Source organism: Carassius gibelio, chromosome A1 (assembly GCF_023724105.1).
Source record: "Carassius gibelio isolate Cgi1373 ecotype wild population from Czech Republic chromosome A1, carGib1.2-hapl.c, whole genome shotgun sequence".
In the NCBI taxonomy this organism is placed as follows: Eukaryota; Metazoa; Chordata; class Actinopteri; order Cypriniformes; family Cyprinidae; genus Carassius; species Carassius gibelio.
In genome coordinates this window covers 34,038,442-34,059,832 of record NC_068371.1, presented here as the reverse complement: position 1 = coordinate 34,059,832, position 21,391 = coordinate 34,038,442, and the positions used below count along the sequence as shown (strand labels likewise).

Here is a 21,391-nt window from a genome sequence, read left to right as displayed (position 1 = left end):
AGAGTGCTGTATCGAAGCATGTTAACAGAAAGTTGAGTGGAAGGAAAAAGTGTGGAAGAAAAAGATGCACAACCAACTGAGAGAACCACAGCCTTATGAGGATTGTCAAGCAAAATCAATTCAAGAATTTGAGTGAACTTCACAAGGAATGGACTGAGGCTGGGGTCAAAGCATCAAGAGCTCCACACACAGACGTGTCAAGAGATTTACTGAATCACACACAACGTCAGAGGAGTCTTACCTGGGATAAGAGAAGAAGAACTGGACTGTTGCTCAGTGGAACAAAGTCCTCTTTTCAGATGAGAGCAAGTTTTGTGTTTCATTTGTAAACCAATGTCCTAGAGTCTGGAGGAAGGGTGGAGAAGCTCATAGCCCAAGTTGCTTGAAGTCCAGTGTTAAGTTTCCACAGTCTGTGATGATTTGGGGTTCAGTGTCATCTGCTGGTGTTGGTCCATTGTGTTTTTTTGAAAACCAAAGTCAATGCACCCGTTTATCAAATAAATTTTAGAGCACTTCAAGCTTCCTTCTGCTGACCAGCTTTTTGGGGATGCTGATTTCATTTTCCAGCAGGATTTGTAATCTGCTCACACTACCAAAAGCACCAAAAGTTGGTTAAATGACCATGGTGTTGGTGTGCTTGATTGGACAGCAAACTCACCAGACCTGAACCCCAGAGAGAATCTATGGGCTATTGTCAATAGGAAGACGAGAAACAAGACACCAAACAATGCAGATTATCTGAAGGACACTGTCAAAGAAACCTGTGCTTCAGACCACCTCAGCAGTGCCACAAACTGATCATCTCCATGCCACTCTGAATTGAGTCAGTAATTAAAGCAAAAGGAGCCCCTACCAAGTATTGAGTACATATACAGTAAATGGACATACTTTCCAGAAAACCAACAATTCACTAAAAATGTTTTTTTTTTTTTTTTTGGTCTTATGAAGTATTCTAATTTGTTGAGATAATGAATTGGTGGGTTTGTGTTAAATGTGAGCCAAAATCATCACAATTAAAAGAAACAAAACTACTTCAGTCTGTGTGCATTGAATTTATTTAATACACAAGTTTCACAATTTGAGTTGAATTACTGAAATAAATTAACCTTTCCAAGACATTCTAATTTATTGAGATGCACCTGTCATGATCCCAGTTCTTTCTCTTTTCTATCTTTGTCTCCATCTGCTGGTTCTTTATTTTTCTTTGCGCTCACTTATCTCTACTCTCATCATCTTCAGCTGTTCCTCGTTCTCCTCCGCTCACCTGGTCTCTATCTCCTATCATTAGGCTCTCTATTTCTAGCTCTGTCTCTCTCCAATCCCTGTTGGATTATTACTAACCTCTTTGGATGTTTCTGACGCTTTTTGTGCTTTTCCTACAGACCATTAGTCCTGTCCTGTCTAAATCTTGTCGAGTTGTTAGGAGAGTCTTGTATGGACTGTTTGTTACCTGTCTTTTTCTCCGCCCAGTTATCTGCCGTGAGGAGTAACGAGGGGTCCGCAGCCTCACCTGTACCCTGTCTCGCTGATCACAGGCCTCTCAGACCAGCCGCTTAGGCTTTATTGTATTGACCAGGAATTATCCCTGTACTGTGCCTTTGTTTATCGGCTGTTGCGGCTTTGCCTTATTTCTATTAAAAGAGGATTAACCTGCCATTCGCCTCCTGGGTTCTCTCTCTCTCTGTTCCGTGACAGAACCTGTATACAGTGGAAATAGAAAAGAATCAGCTCCCTTAAAAATAATCACATTTTGTTGCTTTGCAGCCTGAAATGTAGACGGACACATTTTTTTTACATTATCACAAATCCCCCACAAATGTGGCTTGTATTGGAGGGCTGAAGAAAAAAGCCACTCCTCAAGAAAGGCCACATGCAGTCAGACTGAGCTTTGCCAAAACACACCTTGAGGATTCTGAGGCAGATGAGAATAAAACTAATTTATTTGGTCTCAACAGCAAATGATATGTCTGACAGAAATCCAAGACAGCTCAGCATCCAGATAACAGCATTCCTGCAGTAAAGCATGGAGCTGGTGATATCCTGTTGTGTATAGTAGGCCTATGTATGTTATGATACATACTATGATTAACCAAAAAATATAAATTGTGCAGTATACTGGCTGAAGCTGGACATTCTTAAATTATTAAAACTGGCACATCACGGTGAACAATGTTTTCTTGAATCAAAAATGACAAGAATGCCAAACTGCTTGTAGTATTGGTCCACATATTTCTGCCCATGGAGAGTGAGATTTACACATCCACTGTAATTGTGTGTCTTTCTCTTCGGGCCATTCATCATCATCTCAGACTGAAACAGAAAACAGCAGCAGTGTCATGTTTTCATTTCATGTCTCTTATATCTGATCCCACTGAAGAGAACTGAAGAGAAAACTGACTCAGGAGCACTGAACACTCCAACTTACCCCTTACAGTGCACATGTACAAATACAGTTCACGGTTCAGACATAATTCTAGTCTACTCAAAGTCTAGATCAAGAATTTAAAGAATAGCACTTTATTTTACAGTCCTGTTCCTTATGTACATACTATGTACTTATTATAGTAATTACAATAACTATGTAATAACTAAGTACTATCCCTGAACCTACCCCTAAACCTAACCCTAACCCATGTAGTTACCTTGTGTTACAAGAACTGTCTTAGATAAATACACTGTAAGTACACTATAATTACATGTTAGTACACATACTGTAAAATAATGTGCAACCGAATAATTCTTTTGAAGTATGAGTTTATCGAAGATTTATGGCGTGACAAATCATCTAAATATGGATTCAGTTGGTTTTAATGTGCTACACAAGCAGCTTTACATATAGATGAGAAATATTCAACAAATGTTCACTCAGTTACACAGCAAAGAGGGGAAATGTTGTTAAGCTCTTGAATAATCAGGAAAAGTTTCGTCTTAATTTACACTGTATTGTTTCTGAGTAACATGTTTGATCTTCATGCTGATGGATTTCATACTGACTGCGTAATTCTTCCACGTTGACCAAACAACACCAATGGCATGATAGGTGGGATCTTCTCCCCATAAATACACTCCATTGGGGTTTGTACTGAGGCAGTCTTTGTACCAAAATCCCCCGAGATACTGCTTGGCACAGTTCTTTTCATAGGAATCTTGGTCATTGTCAAAGGTGGAGAACTTCTGTCCGTTATGGCCAGATAAAGAGTTGCCTGCAGAGAAGAAGAGCTTTACTGAGGACAGTAACTCAACGTAAATGAGTTTTTATGAGTATAAATTATAGTGTCCTACCTGCTCCTCCATCAGTGAATCCTGAGACATGCAGCTGATATCCAGCAAATTCACAACCCACAGAACAAACCAAAACCTTTCCTTCAGGTGAAGTCCTCCAGATCCACTGTGAGATCTTACCCAGCCAGTATTCTCCCTCCACATTCCCAAATCCTCTCTTGTACTGGTTAAACGGCCGATAGAAATTCACACTGCCATCCATTCTCCTCTGAATCACCTGTGATGGGTTTATACCCACATAGCAACATTGTGTCGGCCCAGATCCGGCCCACATCTGGCACCCGTGGAAAGTTGATCTGGCCCACATGCAGCATGGAATCATGGGACTTGGGCGGACTGCTCCTGTTTGCCAGATTTGAGCCACAAGCAGGCCATAGCAATTCCACATGTCAACCAAGAGTAAAGAAATTAACCAGAACTGGACCTTATCTGAGCCACAAAATCTGTGTATATATTAAATATGAAGTAATATCAGCCTTAATAAGCCTGTTAACAAGCAGAATCACTGAAGGAAAGAAGAGAACAGAAAAAGAGATGAGCAGAAACACAAGATCTACAACTGACTTCAGCCACAACCTTAGATGAAATCAACTGTAGATAAAAGAGGACATTAAATCTCTGGAGATCTCACCAGAGGAGGATTAAACAACTCCACAAACAGCTTTACCAGCTTCACTTTTTACTAACCAGACTGACTTTATTTCTGTTAGACATCTACAAAAGTTTTTATTGAGAATTAACAGAGGTTTAACTCCACTGTGTTTCACCATAACAGTGATTAGTGTTTCCATTAGTTGCACTCTGAACTCAATGAACTCACTGTCATCTTCTCAATCAGAGATCTGTTTTTGTTCCAAACATTTTTTTAAATAAACTTCCAGACTATCTGTAAGGTAAATGTTGGAGAATACACCAGTAACTCTTTGCTTGTGTTATTCAGTCTTTAATTACATTCCTTCAAATATCTGATTTTCAATCTCCTCTGCGTCTGTGAGTCAAAGTCCATTTGAGGCAATCTTGGAAAAGTCCTGTTGCTGTTTTCACATTCAGGAATCATCCAAAATGCAAAAATGCAGCAATTATAGAGAATGAACATTGGGCAGGAGAAAAGCACTTTGCTGAATTCAGATGCGTGTTTGATCATTTATTCGGCTCATGCAAAAATCTAATCTCTGACAGAATCAAAACAAGCATGTGATATCAAATCACTGTCATTGACAGAATGTTACACATGCGGCAAATAATCATAAGGGAACTTCAGGTCATATAGAGATGAGGAAAGGGAGTGGTGCAGACCTTTGCAAGTTAACTGTGTCACCAATGGTATGTGTTTATTGTTCAAGTGTTTTATTGCACACTAGTTTGTTTCCCACAAGCTCAAAGTTCATTATCAATATCTTTATGTTTGTCAGATTACAAACATTTATTTGTTTATGATCAGAATTGTTTAGACTTGAACTGGGTCATTTTTCTCTATATAGAAACTAGGAGAGAGTCTATAAAATGATTGATACACAATGCAACCAGTGTTTATGTGGCACAGATACCCATGTGAATGAACGTCTGCAAAACTGAAAATACTGTAACTGTAGCTTATGCTAACCCTGCATCCCACATCATCGGCTGGATGCTAGTCTATCATGAACACACATACGACAGTTAGCAGAAGCTAAAGATTAAGGTTTACAAAGTTATAAATATGGGTATTTTTCTTACACTAATTAATCACTTTGCTTCAGAAGGCCTTTATTAACCCACTGGAGTCGTGTGGACATATTTTAAAATGGATGGGTGCAATTTCTTGGACTTCAAATGTTGGGCTACCATCCACTCCCATTATAAAGCATTGAATAGCCTGGACAATTAGCCTGTTTAATATAACTCTGATTGTATTCTTCAGAAAGGAAAGTTATATACACCTAAGATGGCTTGAGAATGAGTAAATCATGGGGTAATGTTAATTTTGGGGTGAACTATCCCTTTGGTGAGTGTGGCTAAATGAAGGTTTTAAATACTTAAACTCAAGTAAGTGCTTAAAAAAGTTGAATGAAATGAAACAATCAGCTGCACGTACCTCTGCTAAACCATGACTTGTTCTGCAGTCTCTGTCGAGGTTGTACACCCAGAGAGGCAGGTGCTTCATACGCCCACAGCGGGTTATGATTGGTCGAATGTGAGGCTCAAAGCTGATTGGCTTAAGAGAACGAGGGACAGACACACTGATGAAATGTGACCAGCCAGAAGAGTCTTTAAATACAAATCTGAGGTGACAATTTGCACATTAAACAAGCAATTTGTAAATGTAAACCTTCGTAAACTTTCAGTGATCACTTGTATAACAGTGTTTTGCATTTGTGAAATGCATTTTGGTATGCATTCGACTCAGCATGAGCTCCAGAATCGAAATATATCTTCTATGCCTTAACACAGAGTTATTTATATAAGTTATTAACTTCAGCGTAAACATCTGTGCTTATTTGACCCATTTGTGATGCTAGAGGGTTTGAGTTTGAGATTTTTTTAGGTTTTGTTTAATGTTCACCCAGATTTTAAATGTTTCTGCTAGACATAAATGAGGTGAACATCAAATGAAGACTTTAGCTGGTGTCTCCTTCTTCTCACATTTGTCTCCTAGAGAAAAACTGCAAAAACTTTCTCCTTGAAAGCAAAGATCTTAACAGCTTTAGAAAGTGTGCACCTAGTTAAATGTCTCGTCATGAACTTAGACATTTCTTAATTAAGTCATGGATTTGATCATAAGGAATAAACCACGACCATGCATTAAGACATCTGTAAGCCAGTTTTAAAGGCATCTTTTTCATGATTATTTTCAAGAACAAGTGATGTGCCCTATGTTTAGAAACTGCACAGCTCTGTGTAAGGAATCCATGACTTATATTTACATGCATGCAAAATGGGGCTTACAAGACAGACTTGTTGATGTTGCACAAACAATGGAAAAACAGAATGTTATGCAACAACCATGAAGCACGTTTTCATGAGTGTAATATTTCTTAATAAAATAATAAGTTTCACTTTTTTAATCATTTTCTAGTGTGTTTGGCAAAGGTTCTGCATATACGATGGGGATTTGAAGATCAATTTAAAATTGAACACATTTTTTGTAAAGACGGAAGAAAGGGCAACCTCTGAGCAATAAAACATTTTATAATGGAGTTTTGAAAGTCTCATGTCTATTCTTCTATTTCTCCTAATTTTAGCAGAAAAATCTGAGTCGCTATTGATACTAACATGAGAGATACATGAGAATCACAACTATGTCTCCTGAGCTTAGAAAAATCAACCACCGAGCAATACATTTGTACTTATTGTGCATTGTGCATTATTGACACACCTTTTCCTATTCAGTGCCTAAACTCTGGAATAACCATTAAAGTTCTTAAAAATAAATTATAAAACAACCAATGAATGTCAAAGGGTTACCTCTTCTCTACTAACTGTGTAACTGCATGAATTATGTAGGAATATCACTCTCCTATCACATCTTAACAAATATTCCATTAATTATGTTCATGTTTTTGCAGTATCCAATATAAAGTGGAAACTATTATTAATTATTACCAATCATTTAGGATCTTAATGGCCATTGGGCTGTAAGCTAATATAACAAGGTTTGTGTGAAGGGTGGCTGGTTAAGTTTAGCTAAATCCTTGTTAAAGTTATAACAGATTTTAATTTTGGTACAGAAAATGTTTTTATTGCCTCAACACTCACATTAGTTTATTACTCTTTAGTCTATCATTAAAATATATTATCATTCTTAAAAGAAAACACTTGTTTATTTATAAAATAATGTCATATAAACAGATTGAACTCTATTCACTTATAAATTAACCACTTGTACACAGCTGATCCCTTAACTAAAACTTAAACCACCAAACCTGTGCCTAACCTACCCGTATCACACCTCAATACTAGCATTAAAACAAGCTTTTACTCATTTTATAACATATGTTAAAATAATTTGTAGATTTTCAGTATGTGCTCAATCTTTGTAATTTATAATGATTTGTTTGAACATTATCTAATGTTTAATAAGTTTATTAGCAAACATTAACAAACACACTATCTCACGTTTCTAACTCTATCAACATTTCTTTACTATTGACTCATTAAATATTATATAATGTCTGTTAATTATTTATTAATGAAAGCTGTTTCACTTTAGTGTTACTGACAAAGGACCTCTGGGTGTGTAATATGAAGGTTTTTAGATTTCAAACAGTGACTGTTCATTGTATAAGGTAACTGTTCACGCACACACTCACGCACGCACGCACACACACACACACACACGCTGACTCTGCATGTGAAGCCTGCTGTCCATCACCAGGAGGAGCCCTCACTCAATGTCTAGAAGCTCTTCACAGTATGCAGCTCACTGCATCTTCACAATGAAACACATGCATCTTTACCAAGCCTTACTGGTTCAATGCCTTATTATGAAAACTTATTTCTGCCATAGAATAGTAAAAAAAGCTTTCTGTGACTTTTTAACTCACAATTCTGAGAAAAAAAGTCAGATTAGAGCAATATAAATTAGCAATTGTGAGAAAAACGAATGAATGTGCTATAAGTGGAAACAAGCTTACACACCAAGCACAATTTGTACCTCAGACACTGTGTAATGTTTTCAGTTAAAATCGGTGTAAGAAGTGGTTTGGAATTGATCAGATTTTTGTATATTCTATAATATTCATCTGAATTTACTTTAATTATAGAGGACATTTGATATGTATACAGTACCTCTGGAAAATGTTCTGTTGCAACCAAAAGCTTAAATGCTTACCGATATTTCTACACATCAATCTACACTCCATACCCAATAATGAAAAAAAAAAAAAAACTGCATGTAAAAGGTTGCATTGACATAAGTATTTAGACACTTTGCTTTGACATATTATGAACTTTAGAACAGGTATATCACACTTCTTCTGCTTCATCAATTTCTGGTTATTGGACATTATTTTGAAAGAAACACACCTGCCTTGGAAAGGTCAAACAGATGAAAATACATACGCAGAGACGGGATCGTGCTGAGGACCATAACCAGCTTATATAAATTGGTTGCTAATGTAACAATGTAGGCGTACGTATGTGATGAGACACAGGAAAGGGCAGAATTGTTATTATTTTTTTATCCTTAACAGTGCACGGGGAAGAATTAGCATTTATTAATTTATCACAGACAGTGTGCCTATAGCATACCGGCAAAAAATACAGGGCAATGAGCATAATTCTGTCTTTGTTTTGTCCAAAACAAAATGGCATTGTGGATAACACTAGACGGCAGGCATTTTTGGCAACACTATATGTATCTATATCAGCTGCTGACTTACATTGGTGATGTTTGTGTGTGTGGCTACACAACCATTTTCACTCCGTAAACACACAAAAATGAAACTATACACCTTTACTGGGCTAGTTAAATAGGCACACTGATGAAACGAGACCTGCCAGGAAAGTCTTGAAATACACACGTACACAAATACAAGGTGATGATTTGCACATTCAACAAAAACTTTCAAAACGTTGTTTGTACACCCCAAATCTAGCCATACTTTACATTTCCTGTCTCCTGTGTTTGTAGTCAAATTAACATTAAGTCATTCAAAACATTAAGTCATTCAAAATGGTTTTAAAAAGCACATGGCTCCATAGTTCTCCAATCACCATCCTTTTGCAGATACTTACCTGTCAAAGTTTAATTTAGTTACTTGATTGATTTAGTTTACTGTGGCCTAATGGTTAGCGACTTGGACTAGTTACTAGAAGGTCACCGGTTCGAGACTTGGTGCTGGCAGGAGTTGTAGGTGGGGGTGTATAAACAGTGCTCTCTTCCAATATCAATACCCCATGTAAACTTTGCATTTCCTTTGGAAATCAGAGTCTGGAGGAAGAGAGGAGAGGAACACAATCCACGTTGCTTGAGGTCCAGTGTAAAGTTTCCACAGTCAGTGATGGTTTGGGGTGTCATGTCATCTGCTGGTGTTGGTCCACTGTGTTTTCTGAGGTCAGAGGTCAATGCAGCCGTATACCAGGAAGTTTTAAAGCACTTCATGCTTCCTGGTGCTGACCAACTTTATGGAGATGCAGATTTCATTCTCCAACAGGACTCTGCATCTGCACACAGTGCCAAAGCTTCCAGTACCTGGTTTAAGGACCATGGTATCCCTGTTCTTAATTGGCCAGCAAACTCGCCTGACCTTAATAACCCCAGAGAGAATCTATGGGTACTGTGAAGAGGAAGATGCGGTATTCTAGACCCAAGAATGCAGAAGAGCTAAAGAGGCCACTATCAGGGCGTGTACAAATCCACGTTTGCTATTTTAACGACGGAAAAACTGTTGGTGCACTAGAGCACATGGTCTAAACGGGTTGTCCCTATTCTCTTAATGAGTAATGGGTGTTTTTTGGGCATGTAGTGCAATAAACCAATCAGAGTCTCATCTTTCAGTCCCTTTAAGAGCAAGTTGCGATCGTGTCATGATATATTTGCTATTTACAGGGCGGAATTTGGCAAGCATCTAATTCTGATACATGCAATGACTATCTATTAAGACTTGTAGTCATATATATATATATATATATATATATATATATATACTGGCCTACAAGTCATAATTTATTTAAGTAGCTTACAAAAAATCGCATGCATTGCGATCCTTTAATTTGCAATATTTGGCAGGTTTGTGTGCTGCTGTGCGTCCGTGTTTAATAAGCATTGTGTGGCGTTGTGGACCCGCCTATGCTAGCACACTCTTTAAATAACAAAAAGAAAAAGACTTTAGACCAGGTTTGAGTTGGTCTATGGCACAGTCTATTTTCAGCTCCTTAAAATAGCAATGCACCAGCAATGCACCTGAACACACTTCTTTTTTAGACGAGCATGCCCACGGGTGCAAAAATGGGCGCAATTAAACTTGTTAATTAAAAGACATGGCGCTGGATGGGAAAATGCGAACGGTGCAGGACTGAAACTAATGCACCAGGTGTATTATAGGGCCCTTAATCATCAATATTAAAATAAAAAAAAAACATTTGAAATATCAATCTGTGTGTAATGAATGAATATAATATACAAGTTTCACTTTTTGAATGGGACTAATGAAATAAATAATTTTTTGATGATCCGACCAGCACTTGTATGTTCACTGCTCCGGGTGTGTGTTCACGATGTGTTCACTTCTCACTGCTGTGTGTGTGCACTTGGATGGGTTAAATGCAGAGCACCAATTCTGAGTATTAGTTACCATTACTTGGCAAATGTCACGACTTTCACTTTGCATGGCAGGTCAAGGCTCTCGAGTGATTGTCATGCAGAATCCTCCTTTACCTCCATCCACTTACCTGGAGGACATAATCCAGAAATTCACAGAGTGACCAAAAGATCATCACAGGGACGTAACGGGAATTGATTGTTTAATCCATGACAGAAGAAGTCAATAAGCCCAGAACTTGTCCAGAAAGTCCTGGATGTGGTCCTCAAGGGAGCAGGTTGCATGACGAAGCTGAATTAATTTGACTGCTGGATCCATGATTAGGTCTGATGTTCTGAAACATTAGTGCAAACTCAAACCTGTGGGAGAATAGCATACACATGCAGCAGAGTTTTCTTAAAGACAACATGAAAAGAGTCAAACACAAAAAAAAAAAAAACAGAGTTTATCCAACAGGAACAGGGGTGTATTCCAGAAAGCAAGGTGAGATAAGAGACTCAGGGGAAAGAAAATCTCAAATGTATCTCCTAGACATAAATGAAGTTACATTAACCTAATAGTAACTCATAGAAAAAAAAATGATTCAAGTAGAGAATAGCCCTGGTGAAACAATGTGCTGTCAGCTGATCTTCCAAGATGAAAAACACCAAAATCAAACATCAGTCGGTGTTGAATCAAGCTGATTAAATCTCTTGTTTACAGTAACTGGAGTTTGTTTGATGGGACTGTGTTAGTCCAGGATGTGCTTTGGCGGGAAAATAGCATATCTAGTTGGACTTATAAATAAACTAGCAGACTTAGGGCCCTATCATACACCCGGCGCAATGCGATGCAAGGTTTCAGTTAAAAGGAATAGAAGATGAGACACTGATTGGTTTATTGCACGTTACACCCGAAAAACACCCATTACTCATTAAGAGAATAGGACAAACCTGTTTGGACCATGCGCCCGGGCACACCAACCGTTTTCCATCATTAAAATAGGAAAAGTGGATTTGGACACACCCTGAGTGCACCTGCGCCGTGCGCTTTACACTTTGTGTTTAGTGGCCCTTAATATTTATCTTGTTTGAGTTATAATTAGGAGATGATGAGCATGTGAACCTTTGCACTGCTGTTATTATTATTTTTTTTTTTATCAAACGGTAAAACTCACCCATTCCCATGGCCATAAAAAGCAGGCTGTGGATGAGAGTATAGTGAGGAATGATGGGAAATTGTTCTGGTCTGCTTCACAGATGATGAGTGGAAGAATAATTTTTAGAATAACATAACAGTCATATATGACACTTCATTCGTCAAAAACCACAGCTTATCTCATGAGTATGTATGAAGTCAAAGTCATTGCATATGTGTAGTACTTTCCAGTTTCGGTTTTCAATCTGATCAAGTGTTTACATGTCCTATTTATCAGATTAGAAAAGGTCTACAGAAACCCCTTCCAATTCAATCAACATTTCATTCAGAATGAACTCAATAGAATTGATTAATGTACAGTGGAGTTGCTATATACCGTATTGAGCATATTGAGTATATACAGAATATAAATATGAATGCAATGCAGAGATTGTTTGTACATTATGAACAGAGCAATGTAGGATTATATACTGTATACATTATGAACAGCAGCAACGTGAGAACAGTGGTAATAAATACATTTACAATAAATACAAAGAATGTATTCTATGCAAATTAACAGTAGTGCAATGATATATTTATAGAAATAGTTTACTATGCTATGTACAGTAACAACTTTAGACAGTTTATAGTGTAATAGCTTGAACAATGTGCAGTCTGTGCAAAATATGAGTAGTGCAAATACATGTATGTAAAGTACTGTGACCAGTGCAGGTTAGATTGGTGGTGTGGAGTTCAGAAGTGTCACAGTCTCGGGGAAGAAGCTCTTCCTGAGCCTACTAGTGCGTCAGCTTAGGCTCCTGTAACGCCTGCCGGATGGAAGGAAGGTGAAGGTTAGGGTGAGAGGCATCCTTGATGATGTTTCTTGCCCTGCCAAGACAGCGCTTCTGATAAATGATCCCAATGGAAGTTAACTGGGTGCTGGTGGATGTGTTTAGGGACCAGGTGAGGTCATCAGAGATGTGGATGTAGCTCCACTACAGCTCCGTTGATGTATGTAGATGGGTGTGTGCGCATGACTCCTAGTCCGTCTGAAGTCCACAATGATCTCCTTTGTCTTCCGGGTGTTAAGTTCTAGATTGTTGGTGGCAAACCACACAGCCAGGTGCTGCAGCTCATCCCTTTAGGCTGACTCATTGTCATCCTTCATCAGACCTACCACCGTGGTACCACCGTGGAGCCATAAACAGCAACACAGTCATGGGTGAATAGGGAGTACAGGAGAAGGCTCAGTACGCAACCCTGTGGAGCACTGGTGTTCAGGGTGATGATGGAGGAAGATAGGTTATCTAACTTAACAGACTGTTAGTCAGAAGCGACCAAGGGAATACCGCAGGGAAAAAAGAGGGAAGAGAGCCTGCATTCTTGTCAGACTCAGATGTCATCCCCTCCGACCTCCTCTCCCAACCATTTTGCTGGCTAACGTTCAATCACTGGAAAACAAACTTTGTGAACTGCGGGCATGTATCTCATACCAACAAGAAACAAGGGACTGCTGCATTATTTGCCTCACAGAAACCTGGATGTCTGCAGAGTTTCCAGACTCAGCCATCAAGCTTACGGAGTTACTCTATTAAATCCTTCTGCTCCCCTGATCTGGAATTTCAAATGCTTCTGTGTCAACCATTCTGGCTACTAAGGGAATTCACAGCGGTCGTAATCACAGCTGTTTACATTCCTCCTTAAGCTAACACAGACAAGGCACTCAAGGAACTGTAGGGGAATATAAGTGAGCAGGAAACCGTACACCTAAATGCAGCGTTTATTGTTACGGGGGACCTTAACAAAGCCAACTTCAGAACAATAAAGCCAAAATATTTTCAACACATCACCATCAACATGTGTGGTGATCGTGCACTGGACCACTGTTACTTTCCTCTCCGGGACGCCTACAAATCTCTCCCCTGCCCACCTTTCACCATATCGGATCATTCGTCCATTCTGCTGCTGCCTGCTTATAGGCAGGAACTGAAATGGGAAGCATCCACCCTCAGGACAATTGAATGCAATCAGACGCTATACTACAGTACTGTTTTGATCACGTGGACTCGGACAAGTTCCGGGCAGTGTCTGATGACGACATAAAGGTGTACTCAGAAACTGTAACGTGCTTCATTGGGAAGTGTGTAGAAGATGTAGTGCCCACAAAGACAATCCCCATCTAGCCCAGCCAAAAACTGTGGATTAGTAGTGATGTTCGAGCAGCCTTGTCAGCACGGACATCTGCTTTTAAATCCGGAAACGCTGATGATCACAAGCAAGCCAGTTATGATCTCAGAAAATCCATCAAAGCCGCAAAAGACAATATAAAAACAAATTTGAAGAACCATTCAACACCAACGATGCAAGAAACATGTGCCAGGGCATCAATAACGGGGACTTTAAAGGGAATAAACCAGCTTCTGTGAACATCGCTGCCTCTCTACCGGATGAGCTAAATAACTTTTATGCTCGTTTCAAGGCTCACAACCTCGCCCACAGTGAGAGCGCTCCCGCGGCTGCTGCAGAAGATGTGAGAGCACTCTCTGTCTCTGTTCCAACTAGCCGGTGTTTTCACTGACATTTTCAACCTCTCCCTCTGTCTGTCTGTGGTTCCCTCGTGCTTCAAAAAATCTACCATTGTGCCCATACCAAAGAAAAACAAAATCACATGCTTAGATGACTGGAGGCCCGTTGCTCTCATACCCATCTTCAGTAAGTGTTTTGAGAGACTCGTCAGAGACTACATCTGCTCTGTGCTGTCTCCCTCATTGGACCCTCTACAATTTGCATATGGAAGCAACAGTTCTACAGACGATGCTATTGCTTTCACCCAACACACTGCTCTCTCCCACCTGGAAAATAAGAACACCTATGCAGGGCCGGCGCAAGCTCAAATGGCGCTCTAGGCGCACGATCGTGCCGCCCCAACCTCACACTCAAATTATGTACCATTAAGATGCATGTAAACAAATTATATATTTTTTTTAATCTAGAAAATTACACTAATTTTTTTTTTCATACTGCAACGTGAAAAAGTACACAATGCAACAGCTGCATATAATTTCTGTTTTATAATAGATGGTGTATAGAATAAAACTAAACATATGCACACAACTTCTTACCTCATAAGTAATGGAGGTTTCTATTTTTTTCTTGATTGATACACACAAACACAGATTCACACAACTAGCCTAATTTTCAGACAAGACAAAGGAAACAAGGATGAGCACTCAGAAATGTCTGGGTAATCCAAAACTAGTGATGGGTGTTTTCAAAGCATTGCTTCATGAAACTCTAAAACATTTGTGATTCCTTTGTTTCAAAACAGTGGTTTGGAGTGAGTATCAAACTGCCAAAGTCACATGACTTCAGTAAATTGGGCTTGTAAATTGTTTTGAAATGTTTCAAAATGTAAATGGTTTGTGTTAATAGACTTGGAAGAATCCTGGTTGTTACCTCACAAGTACTGTATTGCCAATAGGATAATAGTTAAATGTGTAAAAACTCAAACTTTTTGGAAAAATTCATATAGACAAGGACCTTTGATTCTTCCAGTTGCTTTCAGTTAAAATATTACATACAATAGAAGCAAACATTAGTGCAAACTCAAAAATGATGGAGAGTAGGATCCAGGACATGCAGCAGAGATTTCAATGATCACAGTAAAAAAACAAACAAACAAAGTAAATCCAAAAGGAACAGGGTTTATTCCAGAATGCAAGGTGAGATGAGAGACTCAGAGGACAGAAAATCTAAAATGTTTAAATTAAGTGAATGTAATAGAAACTCATATAAAAATGGTCTAAAGTAGAGAAAAGTTCTGTAGAACAATGTGCTGTCAGCTGATCTTCCAAGATGATTAACACCAAAATCAAACATCAGTCGATGTTGAATCAAGCTGATTAAATCTTTTGTTTACATTAACTGTAGTTTTTTGATGGGACTGTGTTAGTCCAGGATGTGCTTTGGGAGGGAAACAGCATATCTGTTTAAATATCTAGTTTGCAAGCAGCAAGTATGGGTTTAAGCCAAGCCTACCAATTGCATATCAGACCTAATATTTATCTTGTTTGAGTTATAATTACAGTAGGAGATGATATGCATGTGAACCTTTGCACTTTGCACTTTTTTTTTTATTAAGCAGGAAAACTTACATTTGCATTTACATTTAATCATTTAACAGATGCTTTTTTTACAAAGCAACTTACAAATGCAAATAATAGAATCAAATAGACCGATGAGAGAACAACTTCAGTATACAAGTGTCATAAAAAGTCTCAGTTAGTCTAGGTGGATCATTTCATGAAAACATATCCCAACACTGACAGGAAGAAACCCAGGTATGAAATTGAATGAAACCATGTGTGGAAAACTGTGAGGAACTACACTGAAAATAGTAATAAGTAAATTTACTTATTACTTTTTTCAGTGTATGGGTAAACAGTTATCCAAAAATTATGGGAACACATCAGTTTTATCAGGTGAAATATTGCCTCTTTGGAAATGTGAAACAGGACACACAGCTATAATGTGAACAAAGACTCACTTAACCACCACATATGAGAAAAAGGCAGTGTTGGGAAGTAGCGAATTGCAATTACTCACGTTATGGTAATTAAGTATTTTTTTCGGGTACTTGTAAGCGCTGATATCTGAACCGGGAACAGCGCTGCTGCAGCAGGTGAAGAACTGATCAGACAGTGATTTAATTATGAACTCAGAGCTTGGAGAAACAAACTACATGGTAGTGTTATCATAAATATCTATATTTTGATACCACTACTGAAATATCTGGCGCTCATTTTCCACAGTATCTGAATATACACAGATACAATCTGCATCATTCTCTCCTCTCCGAGTGAGTTTGACAATCATCCGTCTCCTGTCAATTACAGTCTGAATGTCTGTGCAGGATTGCAGGTATTCCTCATAATTTGAATCATTCCCATGCAAATGTGGTGAGCGCTTTATTGTAACATGAAAGCACCGTCATGTTATCACAGAAAACTGGATGCAAGATCTCAAATAGACCTAACTTATACAAATGAACTGCTTGTGTGCAGACTGTGTGCAGTCGCGATCTTTCTGCCCTTTTAAATTAGAAATTATTTCTCTTTGCTCCTGGATTAAATTTTGTCAAAAGTTATCAACCATTTAGAATAGATCCACACCTGATGGATGAAAATCCTTCCAGAAATGTTCTATTGGTTTTAAGTGAAATGCACCAGAGAGTCTTTAAACAAAGATGGAACTTTAATTTCTTTACCATGTACATTTATGCTAAAAATGTTTTGGAATGGTATATTTGTCTGATTTGTACATATACATATCCTAGTCTGTCTAACTTCATCACTACATTGTACAGTCATTACAGGTCAAAGCCATCTGATGTTCTATTTATCTATATAAATAGGCCTAACATACTGTATATGGCTCTTAAATCACTGCTTATAAAAATTCAGTGTGGTCATATTTCAAATACCTCAAACTACAGACCGGAAATTGAGTGTATGAGGCCCAAACACAACAGATGGTAGCTGTCTTTACAGAAAGAGCCCCTGACGATGTAAAGACCCCCAAGAGCACCACACTTGGATGGATTGAGATCCTCTATCTTAAATCCATTAGACTTGGAAGCGCTGGAATCTGTGGCTCCACAGCCACTTAACTTGAAGGTGTAGTCCAGGAACTCACTGAGGACTGAAAATACTGTATCTCTGTTGACATCTTCTTGGATCACTCACATCAGTCAGCTGAGCTTCCAAGCAATTAACATCAATCAATGTTGAATCGAGCAAATAAACTGTTTTGTTTAACTGGAGTCTGTTTGATGAGACGTCCAGGATGTGCTGTAGTAGGAAAACAGCAATTGTGTTTAAATATCTTGTCCAGATGTACTTATTGCAAAAAAATGTAGAGAATATAGCTGCAAGACGCAATGATGGCGCCTAGCCAAGCCTTTTTTGTTTCTGAGAAAGACTACATTAGGTAAAACCATCAATATGTCTGTCAAAATGTATCATGAGCACCCTTTGACTGATTTGTGTTTTCAAATATCACACAAAACCCAACACCATTTTATTCTGAGACAGGTAGGAGTAGTAAATGGTGTGGAATTAATGAATAGCGCTCTCTTCCTCCCTCATTACCCATGGCTGAAGTGCCCTTGAGCAAGGCACTGAACCCCCAGTTGTTCCCTGGGCATTGGATACATAGCTGCCCACTGCTCCAGTCAAGTCAAGTCACCTTTATTTATATAGCACTTTAACAAAATACATTGCGACAAAGCAACTGAACAACATTCATTAGGAAAACAGTGTGTCATTAATGCAAAATGACAGTTAAAGGCAGTTCATCATTGAATTCAGTGATGTCATCTCTGTTCAGTTAAATAGCATTTATTTTCAATCAAGTCAACGATATCGCTGTAAATGAAGTGACCCCAACTAAGCAAGCCAGAGGCGACAGCGGCAAGGAACCGAAACTACATCGGTGACAGAATGGAGAAAAAAACCTTGGGAGAAACCAGGCTCAGTTGGGGGCCAGTTCTCCTCTGACCAGACGAAACCAGTAGTTCAATTCCAGGCTGCAGCAAAGTCAGATTGTCCAGAAGAATCATCTGTTTCCTGTGGTCTTGTCCTGGTGCTCCTCTGAGACAAGGTCTTTACAGGGGATCTGTATCTGGGGCTCTAGTTGTCCTGGTCTCCGCTGTCTTTCAGGGATGTAGAGGTCCTTTCTAGGTGCTGATCCACCATCTGGTCTGGATACGTACTGGATCCGGGCGACTGCAGTGACCCTCTGATCTGGACACAGACTGGATCTGGTGGATACGGTGACCACAGAATAAGAGAGAAACAGACAAATATTAGCATAGATGCCATTCTTCTAATGATGTAGCAAGTACATCTGGTGTTATGGGCAGTGTTCCCGGTTCCGTTTTACCTAATTAATGCAACCTAAAAATCCTTTAACAGATTTGGATATTAAAAGCATATTAGTATGTTATGTGTATGCCAGGTTAAAGAGATGGGTCTTTTATCTAGATTTAAACTGCAAGAGTGTGTCTGCCTCCCGAACAATGTTAGGTAGGTTATTCCAGAGTTTAGGCGCAAATAGGAAAAGGATCTGCCGCCCTCAGTTGATTTTGATATTCTAGGTATTTTCAAATTCCCTGAGTTTTGAAAACATATTATACTGTAACACGATTATGTTGTAACAAGAGCTCATTCAAATAATGAGGTGCTAAACCATTCAGGGCTTTATAAGTAATAAGCAATATTTGAAAATCTATACGATGTTTGATAGGGAGCCAGTGCAGCGATGACAGGACCGGGCTAATATGGTCATACTTCCTGGTTCTAGTAAGAACTCTTGCTGCTGCATTTTGGACTAGCTGTAGTTTGTTTACTAAGTGTGCAGAACAACCACCCAATAAAGCATTACAATAATCTAACCTTGAGGTCATAAATGCATGGATTAGCATTTCTGCATTTGACATTGAGAGCATAGGCCGTAATTTAGATATATTTTGGAGAAGGAAAAAATGCAATTTTACAAATGCTAGAAACATGGCTTTCTAAGGAAAGATTATCAAATAGCACACCTAGGTTCCTAACTAATGACGAAGAATTGACAGAGCAGACATCAAGTCTTAGACAGTGTTCTAGGTTATTACATGCAGAGTTTTTATGTCCTATAATTAACACCTCTGTTTTTTTCCATTAGTTTTTTCAAATTAGTGTGTTTCACCAGGCCGCGGAGATATATAGAGCTGAGTGTCATCAGCATAACAGTGAAAGCTAACACCATGTTTCCTGATGATATCTCCCAAGGGTAACATATAAAGCGTGAAGAGTAGCGATCCTAGTACTGAGCCTTGAGGTATTGCATACTGCACTTGTGATTGATATGATAACTCTTCATTCACAGCTACGAATTGATGGCGGTCATATAAGTACGATTTAAACATGCTAATGCACTTCCATTAATGCCAACAAAGTGTTCTAGTCTATACAAAAGAATATTATGGTCAATAGTGTCGAATGCAGCACTAAGATCCAATAGAACTACCATATTTTTTGTAAAATAAGTCGCACCTGACTATAAGTCGCAGGACCAGCCAAACTATGAAAAAAAAGTGTGACTTATAGTCTGGAAAATACGGTAAAAGAGAGGTACAACCACGATCAGATGATAAGAGCAGGTCATTTGTAACTCTAAGGAGAGCAGTGGTCTAAATCCTGACTGGAAATCCTCACAGACACCATTTTTCTCTAAGAAGGAATATAATTGTGAGGATATTACCTTTTCTAGTATCTTGGACAGAAATTGGAGATTCAAGATTGGTCTACAATTAATTAGCTCTTTGGGGTCAAGTTGTTGTTTTAGGATGAGAAGCTTAATAACAGCCAGTTTGAAGGTTTTGGGGACATATCCTAATGACAATGAGGAATTAATAATAGTCAGAAGATGATCTATGACTTCTGGAAGCACCTCTTTCAGGAGCTTAGATGGTATAGGGTCTAACATACATGTTGTTGGTTTAGATGATTTAACAAGTTTATACAATTCTTCCTCTCCTATAGTAGAGAATGAGTGGAACTGTTGCTCAGGGGGTCTATAGTGCACTGTCTGATGCGATACTGTAGCTGACGGCTGAATGGTTACAATGTTATCTCTAATAGTATCGATTTTAGAAGTGAAATAGTTCATAAAGTCATTACTGCTGTGATGTTGGGAAATGTCAACACTTGATTATGCTTTATTTTTAGTAAATTTAGCCACTGTATTGAATAAATAGCTGGGGTTATGTTTGTTTTCTTCTAAAAGAGAAGAAAAGTAATCGGATCTAGCAGTTTTTAATGCTGTAGGATAAGTGGTGTGTGTTTACTTCTCACTGCTGTGTGTGTGCACTTGGATGGGTTAAATGCAGAGCACCAATTCAGAGTAGGGGCTACCATACTTGGCAAACGTTACAATTTTCTTTTTTCACTTTCATTTCAGTGGTGGCTTTGGAGCCCCACAGATGACATGCAGGAAAAAAATAGTACGCTAAGTCATGTGCACGATTTAATATTTTGTTCACTCGATTTATAAATAGAGCGCAAAATTTACTAATTTGTTCACTCGATTTGCTAAATCATGCACACGATTTAGCAAATTGAGGGAACACAATAGTAAATTGAGGGAACGCAATAGTAATCATGTGCACATTTTAGTACATTGAGGGAACGAAAAAGTAAATCGTGCGCACAATTAATTTATTACTGGCCATATTTTTGGGCTTCTATTTAGAGTCAGTTTCATGTGTTGTAGTATTTTAGAACCACCAAGTTTTTCTTTTTCCTCATAGTGAGACCTTTACATTAGCGTCACATTTTGAGAAAACTACAAGATTCCCTACAGAGAATCACAAATCTGTCATTTTTCCTCATTTGTTACAGAGGTCAAGCATGCATGTTTTTATTTAAGTGTTTTTTCTCCAGTTGGGTAAACAGCCTAGTAGGAGTTTGCTTAAAGAAATTAAAGTGATAAATCAAGTCATCAAACATTTTGTCAATGAAATGTCAAACAAAACAAAAGTCCAAAGAATAATGATGTTTTATTTTCAGTAGGTGGTGTTGACCCCAGAATTCTCAAGCAGCTCCAGGGCATTGTGGCAATAACACATGCAAACTCCCACAATTATATGTCAAAGCATTTGTAAAATATAGCATGTTATGTAAAAATAACCATGCCCAAATTGTCAA

General features: G+C 38.5%; 2 protein-coding genes across 11 annotated transcripts in view; one reads left to right on the top strand and one right to left on the bottom strand.

Annotated features, from left to right (window-relative positions):
• The window catches only part of LOC127933167 (microfibril-associated glycoprotein 4-like), a 104,264-nt gene that overhangs the window by 50,184 nt on the left and 32,689 nt on the right, over positions 1–21,391 (top strand). The window lies entirely within an intron of this gene.
• Positions 2,914–21,391, bottom strand: part of LOC127935606 (microfibril-associated glycoprotein 4-like) — a 53,595-nt gene continuing 35,117 nt past the window's right edge. The window contains exon 2 of the mRNA XM_052533690.1: positions 2,914–3,203. Within this exon, the coding sequence (XP_052389650.1) occupies positions 2,929–3,203 (275 nt within the window). The 3' untranslated portion in view covers positions 2,914–2,928. The remainder of the gene's footprint in view (positions 3,204–21,391) is intronic.